General features: G+C 40.9%; 1 protein-coding gene across 3 annotated transcripts in view; it reads right to left on the reverse strand.

Moving 5' to 3' along the window:
* LOC138051328 (serine-rich adhesin for platelets-like) overlaps positions 1-27,500 on the reverse strand; it is a 64,127-nt gene that overhangs the window by 19,294 nt on the left and 17,333 nt on the right. The window contains exons 2-9 of one of the 3 annotated variants that reach the window (XM_068897519.1): positions 25,054-25,212; positions 22,067-22,225; positions 21,218-21,376; positions 12,757-12,828; positions 8,580-8,651; positions 4,779-4,850; positions 4,054-4,125; positions 977-1,075 (exon numbers count right to left, since the gene is read on the reverse strand). In XM_068897519.1, coding sequence (XP_068753620.1) covers positions 977-1,075; positions 4,054-4,125; positions 4,779-4,850; positions 8,580-8,651; positions 12,757-12,828; positions 21,218-21,376; positions 22,067-22,225; positions 25,054-25,212 — 864 coding nt within the window. The remainder of the gene's footprint in view (positions 1-976; positions 1,076-4,053; positions 4,126-4,778; positions 4,851-8,579; positions 8,652-12,756; positions 12,829-21,217; positions 21,377-22,066; positions 22,226-25,053; positions 25,213-27,500) is intronic. The other 2 variants (XM_068897520.1, XM_068897521.1) reach the window with 2 other exon arrangements.

The raw sequence follows: 27,500 nt of genomic DNA on the forward strand, positions 1-27,500 counted from the left end.
ATGGAAGTCGAAACCAAATGTAAGAGCTGTCATGGCTGTCAGATGGTCGAACTACCTACACTACCGGAACCCTTGAAACAAACGGAGTTTGCCAGTCAGCCCTGGCAAGACTCAGCGGCGAATTTGATGGGCCCGCTACCTTCCAAAGAACATGTATTCGTTGTTGTAGACTACTATAGTCGTTACTTTGTAGTAGACATCCGCCAACATTATTGATTGCCTGGAGAGAAATTAAGATTCTGTACGCATGGACTCCCACAGTCGCATTTACAATTCAGTCAGGTGCCAGAGACATGCCAAAAGTAGGCATTGAACTTGGAGGAACACAGCTGTGTGATGTTCTCATTGATTCGGGGTCCACTTGAATTGTTGTTGATAGGGAGACTTGGGAGGAACTCGAAAAGAAGAATTAAGCTGCAAGTCATGGAAATTAAACAAGAAATTGTATTCTTATGGCTCAGAGGACCTACTCAACAGGTAGCTGAAGCTGAAATTTATTTTAAAGATAAGACACTGTATTGGCCGTTTTGTTGTTGTAGAGGAAAATACAAGGCCAATACTCGGTCGACAGACCTCAGAGCTGTTAGAAATACTGAAAATTGAGATAAACTCTGTCAGTGAGAACTTACTGGGGGAATTTGAGGGAATTTTCAATGCAGTTGGTAAGTTCAAAAACTTTAAGGCCAAACTCCATATTGATGAATCAGTCCTGCCTATTGCCCAAAAGTTAAGACCCTCACCTTTTGGATTAAGAGAGAAGGTCGAGAAAAAACTCGAAGGACTCGTAAACCATGACATTATTGAGCCAGTCAAGGGGCCAACGTCCTGTTAAGCCCTGTTGTGATAGTCCCTAAACCTTCTGGGGATTAAAAAGTAATTCAAAGAAAACATGCGTTGACTTAAATACCTCGAATTTGGGCTTTAAGCACTTGATTGTTACCCTGATTTTCATTTTAAAAAAATGTGTTAGTGTTACCTTTTGGCTCTTTGTTTACATTTGTGTCCCGAAACTGTTCACTTTCTTCTTTCTCTCCCTCTTCATGCATCACGTTTCGAGAAGATCGTTGTTCTCCATCTATTTATTAATTGATAAAAACAAGGAGGTATAAATTAATACATGTATATACAGGAAGACAGACAGACAAACAGGCAGTTGAATTGGTTGATGGGTGGGTGGACGGACGGACGGATGGATAGATATTCTCTGTCTTCATTATGTAAGTGTATTCCACCACAAAAACAAATTATGCCGTGTGTAAATAAATTCTACGGGTGCTTTGATGTTAGAGTGGTTTTCAAAGCACTCGTGGCATCAAATCTTTCTTTCCTTACAAAGATAGACTTAGGCGTGGCCAAACGGCTAAGATTGTATGTAGAGCTGCCTGTTGGAACCGCAATGACTGCCTGACAGAAAAACTGAGCATTTTAAAGCAATAATTAATTGTCATCATACGTAGGCTCTTGCGGACCATGTTACATCAACTGGTCACAGTTTACAATGGAATCATTTTGAAATTTTAGCGAGGGGGCGATCCGACATTCACTGTAAATTAAAGGAGGAACTGCTGATCAAAGATTTAAAGCCGACCTTAAATAAATATTTCAGGAGCGAAAAGCTGTGTCTTTATTAGTTTTGGTCACCTCTTTTGTTAGCGATTATTTCCTAATAGTTTATAGTTAGTAAGATAGTGAGTGAAGATGTTGTTGTTGTTGTTGTTGATCCTCTATATTTAAACTCCAATTTTGTATTAATCGTCACTTCTGAAGATGTATGCAGAAGCATACGAAACGTAATATAAGGTAAAAGATAATTTCAAACGATGCGTTTATATCTGATGTTTGTCATTGCTGTTTGTGTGGTCTTGTTTGGGGTTGTAAGCGGTTTCACATGTACCTAGATGGAGTTGATTTCACCTTGCTTACCGACCACAAGCCCCTTAAAGTTATCTGTTCTACAAATTCTCGCCACTCGGCAAGAGTGGAACACTGGGTCTTGCGACTCCAACCATACAGACTTATAGTGCGGTACATATCGAGCAAAGAGAACATTGCTGACCCACTTTCACGTCTTGGCAAGGGAAAAGGAGTATGCGTGAATCTGGATACAGAAGAGTTCGTTCGGTTCGTCGCCGAATCGTCGACCCCAGAAGCAATATCTGTACAGAAGGTTGAATAAAAACCATGGGTCGACCCAGAAATTTAACAGTTAAGAGAACGCATCACATCAGGGGAATGGGATAATGCCCTTCCGCAGTACAAAGCTGTCATGAATGAAATTTCTGTACTTGGGAAGCTAGTCCTAAGAGGTATTGATCCCAAGGAATTACGGAACAGGGTGTTTGACCTAGCGCATGAGGGACATCAGGGATGACAAAGACCAAACAGAGCTTCCTCACCAAAGTCTGGTGGGGTGTGATTAATGGAAGTCGAAACCAAATGTAAGAGCTGTCATGGCTGCCAGTTGGTCGAACTACCTACACTACCGGAACCCTTGAAACAAACGGAGTTTGCCAGTCAGCCCTGGCAAGACTCAGCGGCGAATTTGATGGGCCCGCTACCTTCCAAAGAACATGTATTCGTTGTTGTAGACTACTATAGTCGTTACTTTGTAGTAGACATCCGCCAACATTATTGATTGCCTGGAGAGAAATTAAGATTCTGTACGCATGGACTCCCACAGTCGCTAAAAGCGGATAATGGGCCACAGTTCATATCTGAGGAATTTGGGACATACTTGGAAACAAACCGCATACAACATTGAACCTCCACATTCATGTGGCCCCAAGCAAACGGGAAAGTGGAACGACAAAATAAAGAGAAGCTTACTGAGGATCTTGAACGATTGCCCAAACAGAAAAGAAGAGCTTAGATGCAAAGATGAGGAAATTCCTAACAGCCTACAGGAGTATCACCGGTACCGGCCAAAGTTTTTTTTCGTTGGACAGATAAGGTCAAAGATTCGTGAGTGAACAAGGTGCGAATACACTCACAGTGAAGCTCTAGACAGAGATGCAGAAAAGAAATAGAGAAGGTCTGACTATGCCGATGAAAGGAGGGGAGCGCAGGAAAATGGTTTCGCTCTTGGTGATCAAGTGCTTGTTAAACAAAAGGAGGAAAACAAGTTGTCAGCCACTTTTGGAGATGTCTCGTACAAGGTCACCACGAAGTCACAGTCTAAGGGATGGACCAGACCATCCAGGCAAACATGTCGTGAAAGGGCGGAGGTTCTAGTCTAACCCCGAGGCCCAATAGAGAATAAAGGCCACCGGAGTACCTTAAAGGCTATAAACTCTATTAACTGAGTAGTTTGACGACTATGAACTCTCGTGATGGACAGTGTATCAGCTGAAACGTTTAGTTTCAATCACTTCGAGATTTTGTTAATCATGTTTAATACTTTGTCCCTTAGGTAATAGAGGTTGTAGTATCTGTGGGGCTTCCTGTGGCTGCCCGGAAAAGTATTACGGGATAATGGCCGTGTAGCACTTATATTTTAAACAGAATTAACTGAATAGAGTGTAATGTGAAGTGCTAGATTTCAATCCCATATGAACCATGTGAGCGTTAGCCCTACTGATGGAAATGGGCCCACACAAGGACAGAGAAAAACTCTGACCAGGGTAGGAATTGAACCCACGACCATCGGGTTAGATCTCCGCCGCTCTACTGACTGAGCTACAAGGTCAGACGGGAGCAGTCCGTGGGAACTGAAGATATTAAAGTCACGGCAATGAACATGTACAAGTACAAGGAAAGGTTACGTTTATACAATCGTTGGCTGTGTAGCACTTACATTTTAAACAGAGTTAACTGAATAGAGTGTAATGTGAAGTGCTAGATTTCAATCCCATATGAACCATGTGAGCGTTAGCCCTACTGATGGACTAATGTGACACTTCACATTACACTCTAAAAAGGTTAAATGATGTGACAGAAGAAATGTCCAGATCAGCTACTGCAAATCTTGGAGGAGTCTTACCCCACTGGCTTTCGTGATGTCATGTAAAATTGTCCAACATCTACATTAAATGAATAAAGTCGAGCAAAACTGACCTCTTGGTATCGGAATTTTTATCATGGGCTCATATTTTTCATCTTCTTTCGCTCGCAATTTCCGCAGCATCTCTACAAAGAAGGTTAATGAAATACTATATTAACTTGTCGATGTGTTTAGTTTTTACAACTAATTGGGGACACAACAGAATAACAAAAATATATAAATAGCAAATTAAAATAATATATACAATTGTGAAATTTATATATAATATATATCAAATGAAAGTGTGCAAAATAAGGCAAGAGACATATAATAAATCAGTAGTCTCTAAGAATTGCAGAGGTTACAGCAATGATCGTTGTTGTTAAAAATGACGTTAGGTTAGGTTTCGAAAAGATCGCCGTTCTCCATCTATTTAGCAATTGATAAAAACAAGGAGGTATAAATTTATACATTTACATACATTAGGACAAATAGATAAACGGGCAGTTGAATGAATAGATAGGGGGGGGGGGGGGTGGAAATTAATCCTTAATTGCCGCAGGGCCCATGCAATTAAAAATACTAACAGTGACACTTGTCGATTTTACTCTAATGCCTGGCAATATGTTACTCATCAATGGGGACCAGTTTAGGGGAGAAAGGGTTAAATGATGTGACAGAAGAAATGTCCAGATCAGCTAGTGCAATTCCTGGAGAAATCTTACCCCACTGGCTGTCGTGATGTCATGTAAAATTGTCCAACACCTACATTAAATGAATAAAATCGAGCAAAACTGACCTCCTGGTATCGAAGTTTCTGTCATGGGCTCATATGTTTCATCTTCTTTGGCTCGCAAGTTCCGCAGCATCTCTACAAAGAAGGTTAAAGCAAATTGAGTCAAGCCAATGTAACATCAAGTACGTAATTAGAACTATCTCGGTCAATGTGCTATTTTTCTAGTGTTCTTTCTAAAAAGTTCAACGTTCAAGGAGTCCTTCAACTTATTAACTAGTTTGGTTCATATATAAGGCCCTTGGTATCTTATAGAATGCTTTCCATAGTTAATAGTGTTAAAAGTAGGGATATCGAAGTCGCTGTTTCTTAATGAATATGTGGAGTTTTTCTGATCAAATAGTTCATTCATAATATTCGGTACAGGTCCTCGATTTTTTCAGTGGAGGTATCTGTGCGTGAGCCCGAAAGATTTCACATGTTTCTGAATGGAAGCTGACAATTGCTTTAAGCGCACGCTCTTGAATCCGCTCTATTTTTGTGCTGTCAGATGTCCTGTACCAGCGGAGGTTGCAGCAACAGTGGTTCCAGTCGATGGAAAGCTCGCTCCACCAAGATTTAACTCTCCTGTGACAGAGGTAAATCTCCCAACGCTAGTGCTGAAAAGATAGCCCAGTTGAAGCTGATTTGGAGAGGCAGTGCTCTCTCCAAAAGAGAATCCTGGGGCTGGTGTGACGGTGGGAAGTGCTGTTGCCTTGTTTGGAAAACCTTGCGAAAGGGTAGAACCTGTTAAGTCACCAGTCCACGCACCTAAAACTCCAGAGAGTTGACCAGTTGTCCCACTCAGAGTAAATCCCTAAACCCTAACACAAACATTCAGCTCAACCTCAAGGAAGGAATGCACATCAACTTGGAAAACCCAGTCTTAACACCGCGTTAAGCATGACTTGTCAACCTGGCACTTTGTTTCTGGTGATGTATGTAATTTCTATCAAGCATGCTTCTCAAGGTTGTTTCAAATTCAGACATTGTTTTCAAATCATTAGATAACTGATGAAGATGTGAGGTACATCGAACATGTCTTGCAAATTGAACACTTACCGATGAAGGCCAAGTCGGAGGTCATCACGATGCAGAAGAGTTCGTTCGGTTCGTGACCGAATCGTGGACCCCAGAAGCAATGTCTGTACAGGAGGTTGAAGAAGCAGCATGGGTCAACCCAAAAATTTCACAGTTATGAGAGGGCGTCACATCAGGGGAATGGAATAATGCCCTTCTGCATTACAAAGCTGTCATGAATGAACTTTCTGTACTTGGTAACCTAGTCCTGAGAGGTATTGATCCCAAGGAATTACCGAAGAGGGTGTTTGACCTAGCGCACGAGGGACATCAGGGATGACAAAGACCAAACAGAGATTCCGCCCCAAAGTCTGGTGGGCTGAGATTGATGGAGAAGTCGAAGTCAAATGTAAGAGCTGTCATGTCTGCCAGTTGGTCGGACTACCTTCACTACCGGAACCCTTGAAACAAACGGAGTTTAGCGGAGACTTAACGGCGGGTTTGATGGACCCCCTGCCTTCCAAAGAATATGTATTCGTTGTTGACAGACTACTATAGTCGTTACTTTGAAGTAGACATCCGCCAACATTATTGATTGCCTAAAGAGAAATTAATATTCTGTACGCATGGACTCCCACAGTCGCTTAAACCGGATAATGGGCCACAGTTCACATCTGAGGTATATGGGATATACTTGGAAACAAACCGCATACAGCATTAAACCTCCCCACCCATGTGGCCCCAAGCAAACGGGGAAGTGGAACGACAAAACAAACAGAAGCCTACTCAAGATCTTGAAAATTGTCCAAGCAGAAAAGAAGAGCTTAGATGCAGAGATGAGGAAATTCCTAACAGCCTACAGGAGTATCACCGGCCAAACCTTCTGTTGTTAGACAGATAAGGTCAAAGATCCGTGAGTTAACAAGATGCAAATACTCTCACAGCGAAGCTCTAGACAGAGATGGAGAAAAGAAATAGAGAAGGTCTGACTATGCCGAGGAAAGGAGGGGAGCGCAGGAAAATGGTTTTGCTCCTGGTGATCAAGCACTTGTTAATTAAACAAAAGGAGGAAAACAAGTTGTCAACCACTTTTGGAGATGCCCCATGCAAGGTCACCACGAAGTCGTAGTCTAAGCGATGGACCAGACCATCCAGGCAAACATGTCGTGAAAGGGTAAATTGCAGAGGCGGAAGTTCTAGTCTAACCCCCGAGGCCCACGAGAGAATGGAGGACACCGGAGTACCTTAAAGACTATGAACTCTATTAACTGAGTAGTTTGACGACTATGAACGCTCGTGATGTTAGGAGTAGAACGCTTTGAGTTACTTAAGTTTCACGATGAACTCACTTGTTTCTTGGACAGTGTTTCAGGTCAAACGTTTAGTTATTTTAATTACGTTGAGATTTTATTAATCATGTTTAATACTTTGTCCCTTGGGGAATAGAGGTTGTAGTATCTGTGGGGTTACCTGGGGCTGCCTGTGGCTGCCCGGAAAAATATTTTGGACGAAAATAGCAGAGTGGTGCGAATACAACAAAGGTTAGTTATATCGTTTGAATACGGCCGAAATGCGAATGCAAGAGTGTAACAAACAGAAATCACAGATCCACTCAAGGTGTTCGATTCCTTCTCTGTCCATATCCAAGCGGAAAAAGTTATCAGAGAATTTTCCATTTGGTTTCAGTGTTGTAGATAACACCACAGTTAGTCAAATTATTGGAGATACAGCTGACTTTGATACGGCTTGACGCAGTTCATTACTCGTTACTTTTAAGATTCCAGATCTTTATTTTTCACCGCCTGTCTTGTTTATCCAATTGACTTTCAATTCTTGAGCTCCACAAGGGCATACTTCGTTTAAAGATCCACCAAAACGTCATTGGCGTTACAATGATTTTCGACGCCATTGCAGGTTAATTAAATATTCTACTGGGTCTACCGGATAAAATCTACACATTTCTTTTACCCCCTGAAACCTACCAAAAATATGCGCAGACGAGTCTACGCACAGACACACTACTTAGTAGGGGAGTGACAAGAAAGACTTTTCCCGACACGAAAAAAAAGAAAAATTCGAAAAAAATGACAAAAAGGGAGAAATTCCAGTCATTTTCTGACTGGATAGCCATGTCCCATACCGGGCAAATTTATTGAAAGCTGATTGGCTAAGACACAGGGCATTTTTCCTTAATCACCAGGGCACTTTTGGTAATCAAGAGGGAATCATTACTTGATCCTGATTGGTTAAAAGTTTCTTATCCAGAACAAGCAAAGTTACAAGAGAATCTTCTTCTAGATTAAGCTACCTTTTTTGTCCAGATATAAAACACATTTTAAGGACTATTTCTCTTGACGACAACAATTTATTGAATTGAACCTTAACCGAATGGGAGCATGTTGTTTGTTTTTTGCCGCGGCACTGAATGGGCTTCCCTCAATAATTTCGGCCCTTTTGTGATAAAAATGTAATCGCAATTTGCTCTCGTACGATTAGGGATTAATTTCAGTTGTATTTTCAACGTTTTCCAAATTGGTCTCGTCGATAGGTTTGTGAAAACTTTGAAAATACGCGTAAAATTAATCCTTAATTGCCGTCGGACCCATGCAATTAAAAATACTAACACCTTGTGACACCTGTCGATTTTACTCTAATGCCTGACAATATGTTTCTCATCAATGGAGACCAGAAGAAATGTCCAGATCAGCTAGTGCAATTCCTGGAGGAATCTTACCCCACTGGCTGTCGTGATGTCATGTAAAATTGTCCAACACCTACATTAAATGAATAAAGTCGAGCAAAACTGACCTCCTATTATCGAAGTTTCTATCATGGGCTCATATGTTTCATCTTCTTTCGCTCGCAATTTCCGCAGCATCTCTACAAAGAAGGTTAAAGCAAATTGAGTCAAGCCAATGTAACATCAAGTACGTAATTAGAACTATCTCGGTCAATGTGCTATTTTTCTAGTGTTCTTTCTAAAAAGTTCAATGTTCAAGGAGTCCTTCAACTTATTAACTAGTTTGGTTCATATATAAGGCCCTTGGTATCTTATAGAATGCTTTCCATAGTTAATAGTGTTAAAAGTAGGGATATCGAAGTCGCTGTTTCTTAATGAATATGTGGAGTTTTTCTGCTCAAATAGTTCATTCATAATATTCGGTGCAGGTCCTCGATTTTTTCAGTGGTGGTATCTGTGCGTGAGCCAGAAGGATTTCACATGTTTTTGAATGGAAGCTGAATATTGCTTTAAGCGCACGCTCTTGAATCCGCTCTATTTTTCTGCTGTCAGATGTCCTGTACCAGCGGAGGCGGCAGCAACAGTGGTTCCAGTCGATGGAAAGCTCGCTCCACCAAGATTTAACTCTCCTGTGACAGAGGTCTTTTGACCTGATCCCAGGGTAAATCCTAAAATTATGGCAAATCCCCCAACGCTAGTGCTGAAAGATAGCCCAGTTGAAGCTGATGTTGTAGAGGCAGTGCTCTCTCCAAAAGAGAATGCTGAGGTTGGTGTGACGGTGGGAAGTGCTGTTGCCTTGTTTGCAAAATCTTGCGAAAGGGTAGAACCTGTTAAGTCACCAGTCCACGCACCTAAAACTCCAGAGAGTTGACCAGTTGTCCGACTCAGAGTATATCCAGATGTTGGGCCAGTTGAAGCTCTAGGTTTGCCAAGTGTGAAAGGAGAAGATGAAGTGGTAACATCTGTACCACCTTACGCTAGGCCTCTTTTTACCAAAGCAATTGTGGATGCTGAACTGCCAAAGTTTAAACCCAAAGTTCCTATGGTGATGAGAAAAAGAAACACCCAAAAACCTGTATGGCTCATCTAACCTTATATGATGTTGTTTGAAACTTGGAAAACAGGGTGTCAAGAAGAGTAGGAGACAAAAGAATCTCTTCTGACAGGGCCTCTCATATTTTAATTTACTTACATACAAAGGTCAGACTCTTGTCACATGTCCAGCTACGAATACTGCTTCTGCCTACACAAACGTTCAGCTCAACCTCAAGGAAGGTATACACATCAACGCGGAAAACCTAGTCTTAACACTGCGTTAAGCATGACTTGTCAACCTGGCACTTTGTTTCTGGTGATGTATGTAATTTCTATCAGGCATGCTTCTCAAGGTTGTTTTAAATTCAGACATTATTTTCAAATCATTAGATAACTGATGAAGATGTGGGGTACATCGAACATGTCTTGCAACTAGAACACTTACCAATGAAGGTCAAGTCGGAGGTCATCACTATGCAGAAGAGTTCGTTCGGTTCGTGACCGAATCGTGGACCCCAGAAGCAATGTCTGTACAGGAGGTTGAAGAAGCAGCATGTGTCGACCCAGAAATTTCACAGTTATGAGAAGGCATCACATCGGGGGAATGGAATAATGCCCTTCTGCATTACAAAGCTGTCATGAATGAACTTTCTGTACTTAGTAAGCTAGTCCTAAGAGGTATTGATTCCAAGGAATTACGGACGAGGGTGTTTGACCTAGCGCACGAGGGACATCAGGGATGACAAAGACCAAACAGAGATTCCGCCCCAAAGTCTGGTGGGCTGAGATTGATGGAGAAGTCGAAGTCAAATGTAAGAGCTGTCATGTCTGCCAGTTGGTCGGACTACCTTCACTACCGGAACCCTTGAAACAAACGGAGTTTAGCGGAGACTTAACGGCGGGTTTGATGGACCCCCTGCCTTCCAAAGAATATGTATTCGTTGTTGACAGACTACTATAGTCGTTACTTTGAAGTAGACATCCGCCAACATTATTGATTGCCTAAAGAGAAATTAATATTCTGTACGCATGGACTCCCACAGTCGCTTAAACCGGATAATGGGCCACAGTTCACATCTGAGGTATATGGGATATACTTGGAAACAAACCGCATACAGCATTAAACCTCCCCACCCATGTGGCCCCAAGCAAACGGGGAAGTGGAACGACAAAACAAACAGAAGCCTACTCAAGATCTTGAAAATTGTCCAAGCAGAAAAGAAGAGCTTAGATGCAGAGATGAGGAAATTCCTAACAGCCTACAGGAGTATCACCGGCCAAACCTTCTGTTGTTAGACAGATAAGGTCAAAGATCCGTGAGTTAACAAGATGCAAATACTCTCACAGCGAAGCTCTAGACAGAGATGGAGAAAAGAAATAGAGAAGGTCTGACTATGCCGAGGAAAGGAGGGGAGCGCAGGAAAATGGTTTTGCTCCTGGTGATCAAGCACTTGTTAATTAAACAAAAGGAGGAAAACAAGTTGTCAACCACTTTTGGAGATGCCCCATGCAAGGTCACCACGAAGTCGTAGTCTAAGCGATGGACCAGACCATCCAGGCAAACATGTCGTGAAAGGGTAAATTGCAGAGGCGGAAGTTCTAGTCTAACCCCCGAGGCCCACGAGAGAATGGAGGACACCGGAGTACCTTAAAGACTATGAACTCTATTAACTGAGTAGTTTGACGACTATGAACGCTCGTGATGTTAGGAGTAGAACGCTTTGAGTTACTTAAGTTTCACGATGAACTCACTTGTCTCTTGGACAGTGTTTCAGGTCAAACGTTTAGTTATTTCAATTACGTTGAGATTTTGTTAATCATGTTTAATACTTTGTCCCTTGGGGAATAGAGGTTGTAGTATCTGTGGGGTTACCTGGGGCTGCCTGTGGCTGCCCGAGAAAATATTACGGGGTAGTTTTGGACGAAAATAGCAGAGTGGTGCGAATACAACAAAGGTTAGTTATATCGTTTGAATACGGCCGAAATGCGAATGCAAGAGTGTAACAAACAGAAATCACAGATCCACTCAAGGTGTTCGATTCCTTCTCTGTCCATATCCAAGCGGAAAAAGTTATCAGAGAATTTTCCATTTGGTTTCAGTGTTGTAGATAACACCACAGTTAGTCAAATTATTGGAGATACAGCTGACTTTGATACGGCTTGACGCAGTTCATTACTCGTTACTTTTAAGATTCCAGATCTTTATTTTTCACCGCCTGTCTTGTTTATCCAATTGACTTTCCATTCTTGAGCTCCACAAGGGCATACTTCGTTTAAAGATCCACCAAAACGTCATTGGCGTTACAATGATTTTCGACGCCATTGCAGGTTAATTAAATATTCTACTGGGTCTACCGGATAAAATCTACGCATTTCCTTAACCCCCTGAAACCTACCAAAAATATGCGCAGACGAGTCTACGCACAGAGACAATACTTAGTAGGGGAGTGACAAGAAATACTTTTTCCCGACACGGAAAAAAAGAAAAATTCGAAAAAAATGACAAAAAGGGAGAAATTCCAGTCATTTTCTGACTCGATTGCTATGTCACATACGGGGCAAATTTATTGAAAGTTGATTGGCTAAGACGGAGGGCATTTTTCCTAAATCACCAGGGCACTCTTGGTAATCAAGAGGGAATCATTACTTGATCCTGATTGGTTAAAAGTTTCTTATCCAGAACAAGCAAAGTTACAAGAGAATCTTCTTCTACATAAATAAATACAAAAAATACATTTTAAGGATTTTTTCTCTTGACAGCAACAATTTATTGAATTGAACCTTAACCGAATGGGAGCATGTTGTTTGTTTTTTGTCCCGGCACTGAATGGGCTTCCCTCAATAATTTCGGCCCTTTTGTGATAAACATGTAATTGCAATTTGCTCTCGTACGATTAGGGATTAATTTCAGTTGTATTTTCAACGTTTTCCAAATTGGTCTCGTCGATAGGTTTGTGAAAACTTTGAAAATACGCGTGAAATTAATCCTTAATTGCCGCCGGGCCCATGCAATTTAAAATACTAACACTTTGTGACACTTGTCGATTTTACTCTAATGCCTGACAATATGTTTCTCATCAATGGAGACCAGAAGAAATGTCCAGATCAGCTAGTGCAATTCCTGGAGGAATCTTACCCCACTGGCTGTCGTGATGTCATGTAAAATTGTCCAACACCTACATTAAATGAATAAAGTCGAGCAAAACTGACCTCCTGGTATCGAAGTTTCTGTCATGGGCTTATATGTTTCATCTTCTTTGGCTTGCAAGTTCCGCAGCATCTCTACAAAGAAGGTTAAAGCAAATTGAGTCAAGCCAATGTAACATCAAGTACGTAATTAGAGCTATCTCGGTCAATGTGCTATTTTTCTAGTGTTCTTTCTAAAAAGTTCAATGTTCAAGGAGTCCTTCAACTTATTAACTAGTTTGGTTCATATATAAGGCCCTTGGTATCTTGTAGAATGCTTTCCATAGTTAATAGTGTTAAAAGTAGGGATATCGAAGTCGCTGTTTCTTAGTGAATATCTGGAGTTTTTCTGCTTAAATAGTTCATTAATAATATTCGGTGCAAGGCCATTGTTTACTTTATACATTAGCTTGGCGATATCTTAAATTCCTCGATTTTGCTGTGAAAGTAGCAGTGCGTGAGCCACTTGGGATGCCTCGGCAACATTTTAAGACAATCTGTTGAATTTTCATACTCTATCAATTCTCTCAAATAGGATACACTTGCGTAAAGACGAACTAATTTTTTTTTGCTTCCTTAGTTTTACAAACTTTACACGCCTTTTGCTCCACCACCTGTCTACACTCAAAAACCGCAGATAAAAACAGCCAATGAGCCGCAAAAATATTATTATTTCTATTTTTACAGCCGCGCTTCTTTTTAAGTCTTTTCTTGTTTACCTTTAACCAGGAAAAAGGCGCTCCCAGAGAATAAACCTGTACTATTCCGGGGATCAGACTGTAAACAAACTAAAAGGCTGGCATTTCTCAAAACCTACAATCCCCGACAAAACCTCTTTAGACAAATTGATTACGCGTCACTTTTAGCAGTCAGTATACGCGGTGTCAGTAACTTACATGAAAACATGCACACCCCCATCCGCCCCCTCCCAATCATGTTTATGAAGGGAAATTATGCGGGAAACAACATTGCACAGGGGGAAGGGGGGAAGAAAGATATCACGTATTCATCAAGATTGAGAATATTGTGACTTTTCTTTAATTGTCCCGATAGTTTTGTCGGGTATTGTAGGTGTCAATGCGTGGGTCCCAAAATAACAGGTCTGCAACCTAATATATTGCACTCCTCCCGAACGATTGGGAAATTCACCATTAAACAATGGAACTCAACAAGTCTAGAAGAATGGGCAGTGTTCAGTGTTCGCCGTGAAATCTAAATGTCAATTATGTTTCGCAAATAAGTTTGCTCTGTGCCTTCCTTGGGCACTAGCTGTTCCTTTCTATTTCCCGCAACAGCACTATTCTCAGGACTTGGTGAGCTAAACTCACTTGAAAGTGGCTCGGGGATTACCAGACAATAGGTGGGTTCACATCACACGTTTCAAGGGCACTTGAAGTGTGTTTGAAGTGAACTTGAGACGAACTTGTATGTGAACGGGTCTTATTTCACTTGACTGATTTAGTCACTACTCAAACCTAAAAACATCAAAGTCCCGAAGTGCACTCTCAAGTAAGGTCGAAACGTTTCTTGAGAGTGCACTTACCCGATCAAACCGTCAAAAAACAATTATTGTGTTGTCAATCATATGGAGCTTCCCTGCCGTCGATTAGCGCGTTCACCTTGATTCTTTTTCTTAAGTACGGAGCTTGGAACAAGGGGAATGAGGATAATCTCGTCGACTTCAATTTAGTGTGAGTTCTGTTTTATACTTTTTGACGAAAGTATTTAGGTTTTTCTTGCATCATTTCTGTTTTATAGGCCGGTAAGATAATTTCATAATTTTGCTTTTGATTTGACAGACAATATTGTTGCTAGCTTTGGTGCTGGAAAAGAAATGAGATATGTCCCACTGCCAATTACTTCTTCTTTTCAACCCATTCGCAGTGATTTGCTGAGTGCAGTTTAGTCTTCTTAACCCATTCAAGGCTGTTTTTCTTGTTCACAGATACTAAGCAGTCGCGATGTATACGATGAATTAGACGCTCCGATGGTGCTGCAACCTCGCAGAAGAAACACAAGGCCTCTACAAGTACTCAAAGAAATTCAGACATTAAAAATGCAGACTGGAATAAAAAAGAAATAGAAGAAATTCTACAAGAGTGGGAACCAAAGTACGCGGAACAGCGGTTGAAGATGGGATCAACTAAAGAGCGTGGGAGAATCTGGAGTGAAAATTTTACAAGTACAAAGAGCGATTTATTGAAATTGTGCTACCTCAGCTCATGAAAAAAATACAAAATCTCGAATATGAAAAAGATAGGAGAAGATGGCCTAAGAAGATTTAACAACGTTTCCCCTACCGCAATTATCTCGATAGTCGGTCAACCCGATGGCGTGAATCCTTTTAAGATGCAAATCGAATGTTTACTACCGAAGCTGCTGACTTTAACGATAGTGTGAACACCATTTCTTGACTAAAACCTAAGTGCACTTCAAGTACGCTTGAAGTGCACTTGAAGTCCAGTGCACTTGACGTGCACTTAGGGGTCAAGTGTGAACCCACCTATTAATCCTTCTCTGCTGCTTGCGACTCCACCAACTCCTCCACGCGACTGCTCTTTTCACCGCCAGCCACCGAACCCAAAGAAAGGTTGCAACCCGTTCCTTTTAAGTGATCCACATGGACAAAACGAAGTTGGTTCCTACAACGAACAAGGTAGGTGCGTGGAGTTTTCACTTGGGTGGTCTGCCCCGGAATCCACTTTTTAATTCCACTTCTCCAGTAACGAACCGGGACAACTTCATTCAATTTGAACTCACGAGACTTAACACGCCCTTCGTCATGGTACTCTTCCTGTTTGACTTGTTTTTCCTCCACTTCTCTGTTCAGATTCGGCTTGAATAATGTGAAACAGTTTCTGACTTGCCGTCCCAAGCAAAGTTCAGCTGGCGATTGTTCCGCGACAGTGAGCGGTGTGCTACGATTCAGAATAAGGAAATTGGCTAGCCAGAGTTCCAGACTAAGGGTACTTGCTTTCCCATCGAGCACTTGCTTTGTCAAAGCCGCCTTAGCCGTCTGTACGGAAGGGTGGTACGGTGGTGCGTGGGTGAACTTGATCCTAGTCTTTCTCATGAATTTGGTGAACTCCTCACCTGCAAGTTGCTATCCATTGTCAAAAACTAATTCTTCTGGGATGCCATAACGTGCAAACAATGAGCGAAAAGCTTCAATGTTTTTTAAACTGGTTGTGGAACTCATGGGAATGATCTCCAACCATTTCGATTAAGTATCAACAAAAATCAGGATACTTAACTTGTCCTTCTCAAAAACGTCGATGTGTGTGCGTTCCCACCGTCTGACAAGCCACTTTCACGGGAGTAAAGGTGCCCTAGGGGGAGACTTATCCATCGCCGAATCTTGTCCCGGCCACCAAAAATAACCCCTTTCCAGAGACTCCAGAGACTCCGACAGATTCCATGATGTTCTTGAGGTACGTCATCCAACAGGCGAACACGTAGTACTTTAGGGATATCAACTCGTAAACCCCACAACACACAGCCTTGGTCAACTAAAGGCTCTTGCTTGCGTGAACAATATGGCTCTAACACGGGATCTGCAACGACTGAAGGCCATCCATGTAAGGTGATATCTCGAGAAGTGACAGGCAACTCATTCACATAACTAATCAAATACTCATCCACATCCAAGTCTCGACAAGGCATCTGCATGCATTTGCGTGTTCAGCAGACCTGCGGTACTCAATCTCATTCTGGTAAGCTGCTAAAATCAAGGACCACCTTTGCATTCCTGCTGCTGACAACGGAGGACACCTGTCTTGGGACCAAATATTGCGACCACTGGCTGGTGATCCACGATCCACGTAAACTTGCGTCCATAAATGTATAAATGAAACTTCTTTTCTCCGAACACGTTAGTAAGCGCCTCTTTTTCAATTTGTGAAAAACTGCGCTCACCTATAGTGAGGGTCTGAAGGGCAAAGGCAATGGGCTTTTCTGTACCATCGTCCATTATATGAGAGATCACCGCCCCCACCCATAGGGCAATGCATCACGGGCCAAGCGAAATGGTTTCTTTAGGTCATAACGTACGAGCCAAAAAGGACGAATCTTGCAATTGCCGCTTACTCTTCACAAAAGTACTCTCACATTTCTCAGTCCATCTCCAAGCCCTGTCCTTTTGCAAAAGGTCATTCAGAGGGTGCAGAATGGTGGCCAGATTGGGGAGAAATTTGCCATAGTAATTGAGAAGCTCAAGATATGACTTCAGTTCTGTAACATTGGTAGGACTGTTGGCCTCCATGATTGCCTCCATTTTCTGTGGCAGGGGTCTAATGCCATGCTGGTCAATCCAGTGTTCAACAAACTCAAGTCCTGGCTGAGAGAAAATGCACTTGGCAGGATTACGTCTGATCCCATAATCTTGTAAGCATCCAAAAACCTCCTCTAAGATTTAAAAATGTTCCTCAGGAGAACCTCCTGAGATCAGGATGTCATCCAACCGACATACCGCAAACTTCACTCCTTGCAAAAGCTCAGCGGATCTATAATGCGCTCAAAAACTTGCTGGTGCACTGGAAACTCTAAATGGTAAACGCTTGTACCGGTATAACGCTTGTGAGTGTTTATGGTCAGGTACTTCTGGGAATTGTCATCCTGCTCAACTTGCTGATAAGCATGTGATAAATCGATCTTGCGAAAGATTTTACCCCGAGATAAGGTCGCGAAAAAATCTCCTGCATTCGGTAATGGGTACTGGTCAACATCAACACACTACTTAAAGGTCATCTTCTGATCACTGCATAATCGCAAAGTCCCATCTATCTTAGGGACAGACACTACCGGGGTAACGCAATCACTTTGACTCACCTTGTAAATGACCCCTTCTTCCTCTAATCACTGCAACTCTTGCTTCCTTGAAGGCATAAGAAACCAGCTGTGCCTTTAGGAAGATGGGTTGTGCGTCCTCACGGACATGGAAGGGAACCTTAACTCAGTGTTTGAGATGTCCATAACCTTTTTCAAACAGGACTTGATACTTTGCGATCAGCCTATCCACCACATTCACTTGAGAAAGCTTGAAAATCGTTGCCCAATCTAGCTTTAATTTGTCCGGCCAATTCCGTCCACGCAGCCTCTCAGAAAACATGAAACTGTGACTCAGAAGCAGTTTTGCAAGGAAAGCAAGTCTTAAAGATGTAGTATTTGCCGTTTAATACAACATTTGTTTACGTTTGACTCGAGTCGGTATAATAAAATTCAGGCTAGCCGGCTAGGCTTAGCCACAAGTTGCCGATAATTTCGCAAAAAGTTGCCGATAAAAGTGTCTAAAAGTTTGCTAAAAAGTTTCTATTCTGTCCATAATGTTCGCTTAGGTAAAATATATGCTATTTACAAGGTAATTTTTGTAAAATTAAAAGATTGAAACCAAACGTTTTCGGCTGTTTGCCATCATCAGGGTTAAAAATGACCGACCGCAAGCATCCATGCATATATATCTTATGTAATTCCCGTTGGGAAAAGTTTGGAAACATAAGAAATAACTTGTTTGTTCAGACTGGGGCGGAATGTTTTGATCATTAGCCCCTCAACGATCCTCTCTCTTGAGCACAAACATTCCATAAACGTAGGATCGTTGAGGGGCCATGATGACAAATTAAGGAACATTCAATTAATCAACGACAAGTTTGTGACGTGTAAAACCGACCCTTAACAATTTTTCATCGGAATCTTTGTTTTTTTTTATTTACACGACAACTTGGCGACAATTTCGGCTTTCTTCAAGATAAGCGAGGTTTCCATCTGTACAGTTTTTTCAAAAATAAATCAAACAACAGACCAGCACAACTCTTTGAAAGCGCAAGGTCAAGGCCATAACCGTTTCCTCCTTCGTCCGAATTTTCTTCTTCGTTAATTACTGGGTTGCCAGTATGGCAATCCCCGTCAGAAAGTGGGTGGGATTTGTTCGTTTTATTATTATTATTATTATTTTTATTTTCCGTGTAAGTAAAAGTCTTGCCTGTCACTCCCCTGGTAAGAGGTGTCTTTGTGCATAGAGCCCTCTGCGCGTATTTTCTTAGGATCGAGAGGGTAGTGGAAATGCGTATACTTTTCTGTGGTGGACACAGTCACGAATCATTAACTTAGCCTGCAATGGCGTCGAAAGTGGGTGGGATTTGTTCGTTTTATTATTATTATTATTATTTTTATTTTCCGTGTAAGTAAAAGTCTTGCCTGTCACTCCCCTGGTAAGAGGTGTCTTTGTGCATAGAGCCCTCTGCGCGTATTTTCTTAGGATCGAGAGGGTAGTGGAAATGCGTATACTTTTCTGTGGTGGACACAGTCACGAATCATTAACTTAGCCTGCAATGGCGTCGAAAGTCATGTAACGCAAAATATACCCTTATGGAGCTCAATAATGGAAAATCAGTTGGATAAACTAGGCAGGCAGCGAAAAACAAACAACTGGAATCTTAAAAGCGACGAGTAATGGAATTCGACAACAATCTATCGCCCGTTGAGCCGAAATCAAAGTGAGCTGTATTTCAAATATTTTACCAAGTGTGCTGTTATGTAGAACACTGAAACCAAATGGAAAATTTTCTGGTAACTTATGGGTTCAACAAAGACAGAGAACGAGTCGAACACCTTACGTGGATCTGTGATCAACTCAGCACAGTCTTCAGTAAAAACATAATTGGAAATGTGTCAGCCAAGAATTATTTGAAAGAAAGCTTGTCGTCCATTTTGTGCTTCATTATTCAAGGAAAAGGTTCTTCATGGAAACGGTTTGATGCTGAAGTTTAGTTTGTTGTAATATTGCGCATATTTGACACGACTGAATATGTTGTTTGCTTCAAAAAATTGTTCGCTGGAAAGGTGGCCTTTATGAATTCATCATGTTTTATGATATGCGAGCTTAACTGGATAGTTTCTATGGCAATAGTAAAGCATTTTCTTGTTATTCAAGGAAAAGGTTCTTCAGGAAACCTGAAGTACATGGTAATTTGACACGTCACGCACGCAATGAAATGGGGAGGTTTTCGCCTCTAAGAGCAAATATGTTGTTTGTTTCAATAAATGTTTCGCTGGAAAAGGATTCTGTGGTATTTTGTGCCTTTGTGAATTATAATATCATGTTGCGTATTGAATTTTCGAGCTGAAGAACTTTTTTAGTATTGCTCTGTAAGCAGGAAGGGTTCACAGGCCTGTTGGAAGTGTGCTTGAGTTTCAACAAAATGAGCCCCAAAAGCAGTGAAAAATTGTGACGCCGATGAATAATAAAGTAGCTGCTATTTCCAAAATGATGGAATTACCTGGTGATAAATAACGTCGTACGCGTTTTGACTTTGCATAAACAAATGGTCAACCTCAAGAGTTGGGCGATTGTGATCTTTCTTTTGACTTCGCTCATTTTACTGTCAAACGTTATAACACTTGACAGAAAAAAGAAACTTACAAAAACCCGGTATCTTGCCATCATTTGACACAGATGCTTTACTGTTTGGCGAGTAAACATGCCGCGGTGACTTAATCACGGCGCCCGCTTAATTCCGGCCATGTCACTTTGAACGTAGCAAAAATCTCCCAAAATGTTTGTCGCTGATCGTAACTTTTTGTATTCTATGTTTGCGGTTCAAAATTAATGTTGTTTTCATGTCGTAAATATTTTATTCTCGATCGACCGTCCCGGAAACTTCCTTCTGCTCTTTCTAAAAACTGTGTATCACTGACACTTTATTAGTTTCTCCTAAAAAACACCGATGTTACGCAGCCTACTAACAATCTTTCCAAAGCGCTGGTTCTAAAACAGGAAAGTTAAAATAAAAGGGTTAACGAGCGAGTAATTACATGATTGATAAAACAAAAATACGTACAAACTTGAAACCGATAATTACAAACCTTATCGGTGATTTCTCCGAGACGTGGAGTAAGCTAAACGGCCCAACACAACTGGACGGCCCAGGAAAACTTGAAACTTAAATAACTTAACGGTAAATTCGAACTCTTTACCACAAGACGTAGGGAAACCAAAAAAAGAAAACCGCATGTGCTATATTTATATATATCGAAACATGCATAATGAGGGTTAAATACGCCCCTCTGAGCCTAACGCCTTTGAATAGGAAAAACAAATACAAGAGTGAACAAATTACCATGAAAGAACTACTAATGAGGCGCCTACAACATATACAGTAACAGTTAGCAAAATCACAAATGTAAGTTCTGTAGTTATCATTGTATAGTTGGTAAATCTGTGTATTGGTTGTATTTGTAATTCAATACAAAAAAAATAAAAATAAAAATAAAAGTAAAGATCCTCCCAAGAACACAATTCAAAACTGAGAGTTCAACAACAAGTCTTTTAATGGCAAGCACATGCTCCCTTTCATTTTACATACGGGAAATCAGTGCCTGATGGAATGTGTCACGCAACATGTTACAGTGTCCATGTTTGCTTTTTGTCCTAGAAAGGACTTTGAAATTAAAACGCATATATTCTAAATTACAACTACAATTCCATTACCAGTGCTTCCACGTTCAAACAAACTGGAGAATTGTTGGGTGGCAAGGGTCCCGGAGATAAAATCAGTGAGTCCTCCAGTTTCCGATGTAGATGTTGAAACGTATCCTGTGTTAGCTGCAGGGAATAAGCTGTCTGCACTTGGGGAAAACCCTATTGAATCTGACAACAATGTAAAGTACTTCAGTAAACTTAATGGAGTTCAAAGTGGAATGATCATGGCAGTTCGGGAGAAATGCAAGCCCTGAAAAGCTCCTTTGAGGAGTGGTCAATTACGGTAGCTCTCAAATATAAGTTACCACCCTCCCACCCGTCGCGATTCGCGTCTTGCGATACAGGATTCACGTCTCGCGCTATGCGAATCGCGTTGCGCGCTACAGAAATCGCGTCGCGCAATGCTAAAGAACTGCAAGTGCAGCGACTAGAGGATCGCGCGCGATCTTAATTGGCGTCTATGTTTGCGAAGGTCCCAGACGCATAACAAAGTTACATTCCACCGAACATACATACTCCGGTTCGCGCTAGGTAAGCAAGACAGTTAACATGTTCTCAAAAAACATGAAACTGTGAATCGTAAGCAGTTCTGCAAGGAAAGCAATTCTTAAAGATGTAGTATTTGCAGTTTAAGTAAGATTTGTTTACGCTTGTCTCAAGTCGGCATAGTAAAATTCAGGCTAGCCCACTAGTCGTAGCCACAAGTTGCCGATAATTTCCCAAAACGTTGGCGATAAAAGTGTCTAAAAAGTTTCTACTCTATTTCCATAGTTACAGTGTCCATGTTTGCTTTTTGTCCTAGAAAGGACTTTGAAATTAAAACGCATATATTCTAAATTACAACTACAATTCCATTACCAGTGCTTCCACGTTCAAACAAACTGGAGAATTGTTGGGTGGCAAGGGTCCCGGAGATAAAATCAGTGAGTCCTCCAGTTTCCGATGTAGATGTTGAAACGTATCCTGTGTTAGCTGCAGGGAATAAGCTGTCTGCACTTGGGGAAAACCCTATTGAATCTGACAACAATGTAAAGTACTTCAGTAAACTTAATGGAGTTCAAAGTGGAATGATCATGGCAGTTCGGGAGAAATGCAAGCCCTGAAAAGCTCCTTTGAGGAGTGGTCAATTACGGTACCTCTCAAATATAAGTTACCACCCTCCCACCCGTCGCGATTCGCGTCTTGCGATACAGGATTCACGTCTCGCGCTATGCGAATCGCGTTGCACGCTACAGGAATCGCGTCGCGCGATGCTAAAGAACTGCAAGTACAGCGACTAGAGGATCGCGCGCGATCTTAATTGGCGTCTATGTTTGTCGGTCCCAGACCCATAACAAAGTTACATTCCACCGAACATACATACGCCGGTTCGCGCTAGGTAAGCAAGACAGTTAACTTTGCTCTTAAAAAACATGAAACTGTGAATCATTAGCAGTTCTGCAAGGAAAGCAATTCTTAAAGATGTAGTATTTAAGTAAGATTTGTTTACGCTTGTCTCAAGTCGGCATAGTAAAATTCAGGCTGGCCCACTAGTCGTAGTCACAAGTTGCCGATAAAAGTGTCTAAACGTTTGCTAAAAAGTTTCTATTCTGTCCATAATGTTCGCTTAGGTAAAATATATGCCATTTACAAGGTAATTTTCTTAAAATTAAAAGATTGAAACCAAACGTTTTCGGCTGTTTGCCATCATCAGGGTTAAAAATGACCGACCGCAAGCATCCATGCATATATATCTTATGTAATTCCCGTTGGGAAAAGTTTGGAAACATAAGAAATAACTTGTTTGTTCAGACTGGGGCGGAATGTTTTGATCATTAGTTCCTCAACGATCCTCTCTCTTCAGCTCAAACATTCCATAAACGTAGGATCGTTGAGGGGCCAATGATGACAAATTAAGGAACATTCAATTAATCAACGACAAGTTTGAGACGTGTAAAACCGACCCTTAACAATTTTTCATCGGAATCTTTGTTTTTTTTATTTACACGACAACTTGGCGACAATTTCGGTTTCTTCAAGATAAGCAAGGTTACCATCTGTACGGTTTTTTCAAAAATAAATCAAACACCAGACGAGCACAACTCTTTGGCGGCGCAAGGTCTAGGCCATATAACCGTTTCCTCCTTCGTCCGAATTTTCTTCTTTGTTAATTACTGGGTTGCCAGTATGGCAATCCCAGTCAGAAAGTGGGTGGGATTTGTTCGTTTTATTATTATTATTTTTATTTTCCTTGTCGGTAAAAGTCTTGCCTGTCACTCCCCTGGTAAGAGGTGTCTTTGTGCATAGAGCCCTCTGCAGGAAACCTGAAGTACATGGTAATTTGACACGTCACGCACGCAATGAAATAGGGAGGTTTTCGCCTCTAAGAGCAAATATGTTGTTTGTTTCAATAATTGTTTCGCTGGAAAAGGATTCTGTGGTATTTTGTGCCTTTGTGAATTATAATATCATGTTGCGTATTGAATTTTCGAGCTGAAGAACTTTTTTTAGTATTGCTCTGTAAGCAGGAAGGGTTCACAGGCCTGTTGGAAGTGTGCTTGAGTTTCAACAAAATGAGCCCCAAAAGCAGTGAAAAATTGTGACGCCGATGAATAATAAAGTAGCTGCTATTTCCAAAATGATGGAATTACCTGGTGATAAATAACGTCGTACGCGTTTTGACTTTGCATAAACAAATGGTCAACCTCAAGAGTTGGGCGATTGTGATCTTTCTTTTGACTTCGCTCATTTTACTGTCAAACGTTATAACACTTGACAGAAAAAAGAAACTTACAAAAACCCGGTATCTTGCCATCATTTGACACAGATGCTTTACTGTTTGGCGAGTAAACATGCCGCGGTGACTTAATCACGGCGCCCGCTTAATTCCGGCCATGTCACTTTGAACGTAGCAAAAATCTCCCAAAATGTTTGTCGCTGATCGTAACTTTTTGTATTCTATGTTTGCGGTTCAAAATTAATGTTGTTTTCATGTCGTAAATATTTTATTCTCGATCGACCGTCCCGGAAACTTCCTTCTGCTCTTTCTAAAAACTGTGTATCACTGACACTTTATTAGTTTCTCCTAAAAAACACCGATGTTACGCAGCCTACTAACAATCTTTCCAAAGCGCTGGTTCTAAAACAGGAAAGTTAAAATAAAAGGGTTAACGAGCGAGTAATTACATGATTGATAAAACAAAAATACGTACAAACTTGAAACCGATAATTACAAACCTTATCGGTGATTTCTCCGAGACGTGGAGTAAGCTAAACGGCCCAACACAACTGGACGGCCCAGGAAAACTTGAAACTTAAATAACTTAACGGTAAATTCGAACTCTTTACCACAAGACGTAGGAAAACCAAAAAAAGAAAACCGCATGTGCTATATTTATATATATCGAAACATGCATAATGAGGGTTAAATACGCCCCTCTGAGCCTAACGCCTTTGAATAGGAAAAACAATAAATACAAGAGTGAACAAATTACCATGAAAGAACTACTAATGAGGCGCCTACAACATATACAGTAACAGTTAGCAAAATCACAAATGTAAGTTCTGTAGTTATCATTGTATAGTTGGTAAATCTGTGTATTGGTTGTATTTGTAATTCACTACAAAAAAAATAAAAATAAAAATAAAAGTAAAGATCCTCCCAAGAACACAATTCAAAACTGAGAGTTCAACAACAAGTCTTTTAATGGCAAGCACATGCTCCCTTTCATTTTACATACGGGGAAATCAGTGCCTGATGGAATGTGTCACGCAACATGTTACAGTGTCCATGTTTGCTTTTTGTCCTAGAAAGGACTTTGAAATTAAAACGCATATATTCTAAATTACAACTACAATTCCATTACCAGTGCTTCCACGTTCAAACAAACTGGAGAATTGTTGGGTGGCAAGGGTCCCGGAGATAAAATCAGTGAGTCCTCCAGTTTCCGATGCAGATGTTGAAACGTATCCTGTGTTAGCTGCAGGGAATAAGCTGTCTGCACTTGGGGAAAACCCTATTGAATCTGACAACAATGTAAAGTACTTCAGTAAACTTAATGGAGTTCAAAGTGGAATGATCATGGCAGTTCGGGAGAAATGCAAGCCCTGAAAAGCTCCTTTGAGGAGTGGTCAATTACCGTAGCTCTCAAATATAAGTTACCACCCTCCCACCCGTCGCAATTCGCGTCTTGCGATACAGGATTCACGTCTCGCGCTATGCGAATCGCGTTGCGCGCTACAGAAATCGCGTCGCGCAATGCTAAAGAACTGCAAGTGCAGCGACTAGAGGATCGCGCGCGATCTTAATTGGCGTCTATGTTTGCGAAGGTCCCAGACGCATAACAAAGTTACATTCCACCGAACATACATACGCCGGTTCGCGCTAGGTAAGCAAGACAGTTAACATGTTCTCAAAAAACATGAAACTGTGAATCGTAAGCAGTTCTGCAAGGAAAGCAATTCTTAAAGATGTAGTATTTGCAGTTTAAGTAAGATTTGTTTACGCTTGTCTCAAGTCGGCATAGTAAAATTCAGGCTAGCCCACTAGTCGTTGCCACAAGTTGCCGATAATTTCCCAAAACGTTGGCGATAAAAGTGTCTAAAAAGTTTCTACTCTATTTCCATAGTTGCCGAATTTCGAAAAAGTTGTTGAAAAGTTGCTTTTTGTTTTAACGTGTTTGCACTTTAAGTTGGTTTTGTTGCGGTTTATATGATTTTGTCCTCGCGTACAGCGGTTTTTACCGGCCGGATTCGTCTGATTTTTTTCTTTCTCCAGCTATTATAGCTTTTCCGGGGGTAGTGAGATTCCGTAGTTGGATTAATCAGGCCTTCTAGGTGAAATCCGAATCACTGACAGTGTTGTCCGCTGATCTCATGGACAGGCATGCCACACCAAGCTGGCCTCTAGTTGCCAGTCCTAATAGTGGGGTCAACATATACAGTTGAATTTCTGTTGAGTTTAGCTGGCTTTCCTTTCGAAAGCTGATAAATGTCGCGAAAAAATTAAAAAAGAAATTAAAAGTTGCCGAGAAAGTTGTGGCTAAGTCTATAGCCGACACGTGATGGAAGTCAGAAAAACCTAACAGGCTTTGTCGATCCGAAATCTTTACACAACAAAATAAAAATCATTTTGAGTGGCTGTTTCAGTAAGCACTACTAAACAACTCCATCGCTTCAGCTCCTTTAGTCGAAAGAATTCTAATTTTTACGCAACATCTTGAGGTTTGTAGAGTGGCCAATCAAAACAGGGTTTGTAATTGAGAATCTATGCTTCTATAAGATGTAAAAACAAACTTGTTTATCTTATTTATTTATTTAATCAATTTGCCAACAAAGGCAGGTGACAACACAATACGACATTAAGTCCCCTTCAAGGTGTATCATCCACCCAACCCAACCCACACAAGGTACATAAAAACTAACTACAGCAATCCCTCCCCGCTGGTAATTTCTAAAAAAAAAAAATTCAACAAGAACATCTAACTACATTATTAATCCTACGACATTTACAGCAGACAAGTTTGAAAGTACGCACGTCATCACCTTGTGAACACGTGAACCTGAAGTATCGCAGATCATAATGCTGACAAACACAAAAGCTTAGGAAATGGGTTATAAATAATATACAGATTTAGCCAAGCCTAAAAGCGGAGCTCCCTGGTTATTTATTCTTACTGCCTGTAGGGTTATTGAAAATAAAAGGTTTCGAATTGTCCGCGTTTTGATGTTTCTGTAGCTACTTTAATAATTAAATCATTTTCTTTGCTTTCTTCTATAACTTTTAACTTTTACGCTAAAAACCGATATCGCATGAATCACGAAGCGATGAGTACGATATCGGTTTTTCGAGTGAAATTTATTTTGGAATTCATCAGGATGGCTATGAATTTTTCTTGCACCGCTTGAGTTTTAAAAGAAAACAAGCACACCCTAAGCAAGCGAATGGAAAATGAAAAAACCCATTTCAGAGTCAACTGTCAATAGCCAGCGAATAGGAATCACACTAAAATTAGAGCCATAAAAAAACTTTGTCAGTTCAAGATCAAAGAAGAGTTTTACTGATGTACTTTATTCCACTTTATCTCTGAAAACAAGATCATTCAAACTTTGATGTATTTCATTGGAACACGCCAGGTTGGCTTGGAACAAGAATCGGCAAAATGCAACCAAGAAAGGACGAACTTCAAACAACATCCGCTCCAACACTTAAATAACGTTTAGGTGCTTTTAAACAGACTTCTGAAAACACAAGTTAGTGAACTCATTGTGATTACGTGTTTACAACATTAGGGCAAAATTTTCTTGTCAATGT

The sequence above is a fragment of the Montipora capricornis genome, chromosome 6 (genome assembly GCF_036669925.1).
Source record: "Montipora capricornis isolate CH-2021 chromosome 6, ASM3666992v2, whole genome shotgun sequence".
NCBI classification, from domain to species: Eukaryota; Metazoa; Cnidaria; class Anthozoa; order Scleractinia; family Acroporidae; genus Montipora; species Montipora capricornis.